Raw genomic sequence first — 7,203 nt, 5'->3', positions numbered from 1 at the left:
CATACAATACTCTGCCCTCTGCACTCATCTGGGGAGAAAAGGAGAGTGTATTGGATTAATTCTGGTTCAGTAAATTTCTTTTACTTTAGATACTTCCTGTATATTTAGCAGCATGGAAAACATCTTAAAAAGCAGTCAAAAAAAAGTGTGAAGAAAATTATGCATTGACTATTATAACTATTAGTTATTGTAATTTAATAATATATAATAAAATAATGGATGTAGGCCATTCTTCTGCATAATCAGCATATTTACTTTTGACACTTTAAGTAAGTGGTTAAGTACTATCTAACATATTTTAATGCATGCCTCTTGCATCTAAGTTTCTTTACTTTTTTCCCACAATCGTAATAATTATCCACAAGTCATAGAGTACATTGTTTGAGTAAAAACAAAAACATATTTTCTTTTTTTTCTTCTTTTATCAGTTAGACTGGTTAAATGAATATACTTTTTTTTTTCAAAAGCCATCTATTCAATTCAATTCAATTCAATTTTATTTATAGTATCAATTCATAACAAGAGTTATCTCAGACATTTACAGATAGACCACACTCCAGAATTTACAAGGACCCAACAGTTCTAGTAGTTTCCTCCAGAGCAAGCAACAGTGCGACAGCGGCGAGGAAAAACTTCCTTTTAGGCAGAAACCTCGGTCAGACCCAGGCTCTTGGTAGGTGGTGTCTGACGGGCCGGTTGGGGGAGAATGAAGAGTGGCAATAAAAAAATAGAAAAAATTAGTAGTTTGTAGAAGTTTGTAGTAGTTCATGGCATAGCAGGACGCTGTGCGGCATTACAAGCACAGGAGCAGACGCAGGACGTAGCAGGACGTAGCAGGACGTAGCAGGACGTAGCAGGACGTAGCAGGACGTAGCAGGGTAGCAGTTGAACATGGCATCACAGAACGTGTAGCGGGACCATGGCGATAGCTGCTACCCTGATTTCGGAGCCTCTCTGATCCAAGGGAACATGCTGGGGAAAAAAGAACATAAGGACTCCGGGGAATGACTCCCCAGAGCTAGGATCTGAGTGGAGAAGGAACCAGCTAAATGTTCTCAGAGATGTATGACAACAACAGCACTACACCACCAAGCCTACCACTACCATCGTCCTCATGAGCTAACAGACCAGTCAGCTCCAGCACAAATTCTCTGAAACATTCCACACATTGCTTTGTGTGTATACTCCTCCAAAACCCAGCAGACCTGCTGAGGCCTTCTGACTCTAACCTTCTGAACCCGCTGCAGCCGCCTGACCAGTTTTTCTGATAAAACTGACCAGTTTTTCTGCATTTAGGACTTTGAATACGTCTACAAAATGTCAAATTCAAAACCCATCTAAGTGGAGAAGAAGGAACCAGCTGAACGTTCTCAGAGATTTATGACAACCAACAACAGCACTACACCACCAAGCCTGCGCACACACGCACCACTCAGCTTCAGCACCCATTTTTCAGACAGGCGCCTTTCGAGGCCTTCAAACTCCAACCTCCTGATCAGGGAGCAGCCGCCTGACCAGCGGGGTTAGAGGACGGGACACAGGGAAGACAGCAGTCCCACTCTGCTCTAGCACTACATAGTCTTATTACACTTCTTCAGCAGAAACAACACAACCTGGGTCTAACACACACACACACAAGGTAACAGTTGGGCCACTGGAGATATCTCCACCACAAGCAGGAATTAGACCCACACCAACACTTAACCACCGACCTAACAACACAACCAGGAGAGCATCAAGTCTTTTAAAATCCAACTTTACTGTGTCGAGTATCGTTATTGTGTTTATGATCAGCTGTGGTTCTCTTTGCGCACGCGCAATTAGAGTAAAGAAGAAACTAGAACATATTCGTAACAAATTTACCTGTTTATATATTAACGCAGATCGTCCAAATAGTTGGGATGCATCTGAGAGTTGGATGTTTGCAGCTTTTCTTAAAGTAGCAAGCCGTGATGTTGTCAGTGAACTGGTTAACCATGTGCTCTGGTTAATAGGGCAGCTGCGTCGTTTGGCCACATGAGGACGCTGTTGGTCCCAGCAGCAGAAGGTACACGGTCGAGCTCCGGCTGCAGCTCCGATGGATGTCAGATAAAGGTTGTTAAACAGAGACGTGACACCTGGAGAACAGTGCGAGGGTTAGTAAACCATGTAGAAAGATATAGCTGTAAAGTATCTTAGACTCTTTTGTCTAAGATACTTTACAGCTATACCTTAGTGCTGCTAGTTAACTTTTCAGACCGGCTGCACTCAATGGTTCTGCTTCAGCACCATCAATAAGTGTGTATGTAGATAGTATGAACAACAATTTCAACAGTTGTGTTTCTGTTCCTGCCACTGACAGCTTCATGTGTGTGTCTCTGTCTGTCAGAGGAAGCGACAAGCGAAAACATTGTGAAATATTTAATTTGCACAGCATAAATTAAAACCCGACTCTAACCCAGGGTGAGGATGAGATCGGACCACCTCTTAATATTAGCAACAAACAGTAGTTTTTCCTCAAACAAAAGGAAAGCCTCAAATCATTTAGCATTTTAATGAATAACAATCCATATACAATAGATCCATCACAATAGATACCGTGATATGTTACCGTCCTGTGGATGGAAACTGAATGTCTACACTTGAGTGTGCTCCAATAAATGAGTTTGTGAACTGATTGAAAAGGAAATACTCCAATATAAATCTAAACCCCAAAATATCTAAGGAGAGAATTAAGTTACCCCCTCTGGACATTAGACCAGATGTATTTTTTGAGTCTCTCATGTTCAGAGCTTTAGTCACCGTCTGTTTCTTTGACCTCTTTTAAGGGTCCAAAACTTCATCTTCATTGTTTGTAACTTGGGACTCCTCTTGCTCTGCTTGGTCCCTCACAACCATAATCACAGGCAGCCAGGCAGAGTTAGAGAGTTAAAAGAGATGAAAAGATGGGGGGCCAGACAGTCAATATGTACAGTGTTAACAGAGAGAAACAGATTGACAGTGACAACAAAGAACAACATCTTGTAGAGGGTGACAGCAACAGCATACAAAAAGCATAAATAGGCAGTAGGCCTATGTGTCAATTTGTTATAAATGTGTGCTCTTTAAAAAGTAGTAAGCATTGTTTGTCAGTTACTCTTTTGTTTGTTAGTTTGTTAGTCAAACTGTGTTTTGTTGTTGAAACAATGACAATGAAGATTATGTTATATCCTAAATGGGAGCAAGCTCACGGGAGTATTAAAATGTGTGGTTTTCCCATGTTGGTTTCTCTGCATTCCTTTCCATTGACTTAAATAGTTTTAAAACCAGTTCATTTGCCCACAAGCCAATTTGTCTGCATTTGAAGCTAGGAGCAGTAACAGGCTTGGACTTGCATCAGCTGAAGAATTAAGAAACTCCGTGTCCATATGATCCACAATGGCTCTCAATATAGCAGGTCTGATAATGATGGTTGTTTTCTACTTGCTGGTGTTGGGAACCGGCATCTGGGCGTCTGTAAAAGCTAAAAAGAAGGAGAAAAACACAAACAGCAGTCGTGCAGAAGTTTCCTTTTTGGCTAACCGGAGTGTCAGCTTAGTGCTGGGAGCATTCACCATGACAGGTGAGTTGAGGGGAACTATAACTACACTGAATGTATACGTTTCAAGGCTCTTTCATCTGGTCTAGATTAATTTAATAAGGGTCCTTTCACAATTATATTGTTTGGTCCGGATTTTTGGACTTTTAACTTTGATTCAAACTAAAATCGACCAAACAGCCAAAATTTGGTCTGACATAAAGTCTTGAATGGTTCAGACCAAATACAGGAAGTAATGGCAGGCTGGCGCCTTAACTTATTAAAGAGTTCAGGGCACATGTGTACCCATAGGTACTATGTGTACTATGTAGTGTGTTATTGAGCAAGAGGCCCCGAGCAGACAGCTGTTAGGAGCAGAGAATAAATTAGCAGTTTACTTGTAAAGTGGAAGCCTAGTAAATGGAGACTAGTGTTCCAGTTGGTCTCTGAAGTAAAGTTCCCATGCGCTTCTCAACAATGTAACAAAAAAAGAAGAGCTAAACCAATCAATGTCCTGGTTTTACTGCAAAATGTCTTTGAGTACGTTAGGCTACCATGTAAAACACTATATAAATAAAATGTATAACCAGGAGACGCGGCTCATTTGCCTATGTGATGACAACAGGACGTAGCCTAGTTTTGTTGTCATTTCTCAGGAAGGATCAATGACTTTGAGAATGATAGTTTTTTAGTGCACTTGCATGACTGCAGGGCCGTAGTCGTCATTTCCCAAAGTGCAGGGGACAGACTGTTTAAGAGGAGGATTTTTATTGAAAGATCCTCTTCCATTTGTTTCTCCAAATTGCAGATTCCAAGCAGCCTAGACCTACATTTCATCCTTGATGGAAAGATTTCCATAAACCGTTCCATATTGATTTACTGCCACATGTTGCCCAATGGGAGACCTGCTAACATTTTAAGTGGCTACACAGAGATCATACACAGGATACACAGAAGGTCATTAATAAGGCAAAAACACAAGACGTTTTTAACATTTAAATCTATTACTCACAGGGACATTGGGACAATTTTGTGGAGAGTGCTGCAAAATACGTGTGTGTGTGTGTGTGGGGGGGGGGGGGGGGGGGGGGGGGGGGGGAGGATTTAGGCTGTAATAGCCTCTGGTACATTCTAATGCCACTATTCCATCATATACAATGATCTTAATTATTGCCTATTTTAATGAGTTATCCACCCTATATTATTTTATCATTGCCTGTATCTATATGAGTCTGTCAATCAACTGACGCAACCTGAGTGCCTGATGTTACAAGCCTTACGTGATCGCACACAGCCCCCACCCCTCCTCCACAAAGTTGCTAGTAGCCAAGGAGGACACGGAGGATTAAAAACACACGATGGACTCTTCAGAAGAGGTAATTACCTTCACTCGAGTTTCTGCGCGCAAAAGTCGCCGGAGTGTAGTGTGGTAGGCTATTCCACAGCGCTGTGGAGATACTGTAGGTCAAGTAATGGCACACTATGGTAACTTAAATAAGCCATTTATTTAACCTTTTCTGAGGATGATGACCATTATATAGCATACATCTTCTTAAAATGTCTTACTTCCTTAACAGTCAATGGCACAGTCCGTAGCACTTCTATCTTAGGTCTTTGGTTTTCTTTGAAGATCATTTACAACTGTTATTAGTGCATCTATGTGTGTGCTTTTCCCTGCTGCAGCTACTTGGGTTGGAGGCGCCTTTATCATTGGGGTTGCAGAGTCGGTTTATGACCCCACCAAAGGTCTAATCTGGGCTCTGGTTCCTCTGCAGGTCTCTATTTCCTTTGTTGTTGGTAAGAGTCTCTTGAATACAGATCTCAATCAAAATTGTATATTATGTTGATATGTGCCTGTATGTATATTGTCTCTATTGTACAGTATGTGTCTATATTACCTTTTGTCTATATATAGAGAGTAACACCTACCAAAAGTCAAATTCCTTCCATCCCTGTTTGTAAGAATACTTGGCCAATAAATCTGATTCTGAAATACTATAACCAAGTGCATAACCATAACCCAAACTATGTGCAGGAACAACTTAACTGTAGTGTTGTTGGAAACGGGTTGGAGAATTCTGGGGTTTTCTTCACTTTTGATCTTCCTTTTTATTTTCAAGGTGGACTGTTCTTTGCAAAGCCAATGAGGGAGAACAATTACGTCAGTATGATGGATCCATTTCAGAGAAAGTATGGTAAAGCACTTACTGCTGCTCTTGCCATTGTCCCAGTCATAGTTGAAATCATCTGGGTTCCTGGATTACTGATTTCTTTGGGTACAAATATACAAACACACTCAAATGCACAATGTTACTGCATCCAAATCATTATTCATAATTGTGCATGCGTTTGTTCCAGGGGCGACCATGAGTGTCATCTTGGAGCTGCCCTTCAGTGTTTGCGTCTGGATCTCTGCTGCGGTGGCGATCATCTACACTGTTCTTGGTGGTCTCTACTCAGTTGCTTACACTGATGTCATCCAGCTATCATTAGTGCTTGTTAGCCTGGTGAGTCTTACCCAATCCCACAACTGAGAGAAGAAAGATTTGTCACACAATGAGTGCACTTGTAGTGCAGGAAATCTACTAAAATTAAGAACACACTTCTCATTTCCACAGTGGCTGTGTGTGCCTTTTGTTTTTGCAAGTGGCGTTTATACTGACATCACTAAAACAGCATTCAACCACACATATCAGGCCCCCTGGCTTGGCCAGCTTGAGTACGATGAACTGTGGAGATGGATTGATCATTTCCTAGTGATGGTAAGATAAATAAAAAAACAATGCATTAGTTTGTGACTTCTCAACCAGATTTGTTTCTCATGTGGTTCCAAGCTCTCCAAGACTCACTTATTACGATGCACCACTACGTACTATGACAGTGTACCATGTAAATGTGGTTCACATCATAGTATATAGTAGTAAAACAGTTTTTATGTATTTCATTTTCTAGACTGTGGGCAATTTGGCAGTTCAGGATTTCCATCAAAGGATACTCTCCTCCAGCTCTGCATCCACAGCCAGAATCATCTGTTTTATAGCGGCAGGTGGAGTCATCATTGCTGGACTTCCGTCAGTGTTGATCGCCGCTGTTGCAGCTTCAACAGGTACATTTATGAGTACAGTGCTTCGCGGAATCTTCTACAGTTACACAGTTGTAGCTTCATTCCGATGAGGGAATGGAGCCACAACTTCTGTCTGTTTTTGTCTCAAGACTGGAACGCCACGTCGTATGGTTCTCCCTCGCCGTATGAGCGAGGCGAGGCGGCCATGGTGTTGCCCATCACCCTGCAGCATTTTACACCAGTCTTCATTTCTGCTTTTGGCGTCGGAGCGGTTGCCGCTGCAGTGATGTCATCCGCTGACTCTTTCCTCTTGTCTGCAACCACCATTTTTACCACCAACATCTACCAGACCATCAGGAGTCAGGTAGGAAGTGGCAATTTCTTTATTTGAAGATGATTTTTTTGGGGCATTTTGGCCTTTAATGGATGGATGGAAAGTGGTGAGAGAGGGGGACGACATGCAGCAACAGGCAACAGGTTGGATTCAAATCCTGGGCAACTGCGGTAAGGACATGAAATTTAAGGTTTTTATTTTTTACGCCCAGTACAACCACAGTCTAATCTGCTGCCACTGAGCAGCTCCACTGGAGCGGTTGGGGTTAAG

At 41.9% G+C, this 7,203-nt stretch overlaps 1 protein-coding gene and 1 long non-coding RNA gene across 4 annotated transcripts in view; one reads left to right on the top strand and one right to left on the bottom strand.

Moving 5' to 3' along the window:
* LOC116673906 (uncharacterized) overlaps nucleotides 1–6,912 on the bottom strand; it is a 15,036-nt gene extending 8,124 nt beyond the window's left edge. Inside the window, exons 1-2 of the long non-coding RNA XR_004327914.1 lie at nucleotides 6,901–6,912; nucleotides 2,239–2,246 (exon numbers count right to left, since the gene is read on the bottom strand). This is a non-coding gene — a long non-coding RNA (uncharacterized LOC116673906). The remainder of the gene's footprint in view (nucleotides 1–2,238; nucleotides 2,247–6,900) is intronic.
* LOC116673901 (high affinity choline transporter 1) overlaps nucleotides 3,319–7,203 on the top strand; it is a 5,500-nt gene continuing 1,615 nt past the window's right edge. The window contains exons 1-8 of one of the 3 annotated variants that reach the window (XM_032506260.1): nucleotides 3,339–3,580; nucleotides 4,767–4,911; nucleotides 5,219–5,332; nucleotides 5,656–5,811; nucleotides 5,894–6,042; nucleotides 6,154–6,297; nucleotides 6,488–6,641; nucleotides 6,749–6,963. In XM_032506260.1, the coding sequence (XP_032362151.1) occupies nucleotides 4,800–4,911; nucleotides 5,219–5,332; nucleotides 5,656–5,811; nucleotides 5,894–6,042; nucleotides 6,154–6,297; nucleotides 6,488–6,641; nucleotides 6,749–6,963 (1,044 nt within the window). In that variant the 5' untranslated portion in view covers nucleotides 3,339–3,580; nucleotides 4,767–4,799. Of the gene's footprint in view, nucleotides 4,912–5,218; nucleotides 5,333–5,655; nucleotides 5,812–5,893; nucleotides 6,043–6,153; nucleotides 6,298–6,487; nucleotides 6,642–6,748; nucleotides 6,964–7,203 lie in introns of all 3 variants that reach the window. The other 2 variants (XM_032506258.1, XM_032506259.1) reach the window with 2 other exon arrangements.

This window comes from Etheostoma spectabile, chromosome 24 (assembly GCF_008692095.1).
Source record: "Etheostoma spectabile isolate EspeVRDwgs_2016 chromosome 24, UIUC_Espe_1.0, whole genome shotgun sequence".
Lineage (NCBI taxonomy): Eukaryota > Metazoa > Chordata > Actinopteri > Perciformes > Percidae > Etheostoma > Etheostoma spectabile.
The sequence above is the reverse complement of the archived record's forward strand: the minus strand, read 5'-3'. Positions and strand labels throughout refer to the sequence as shown.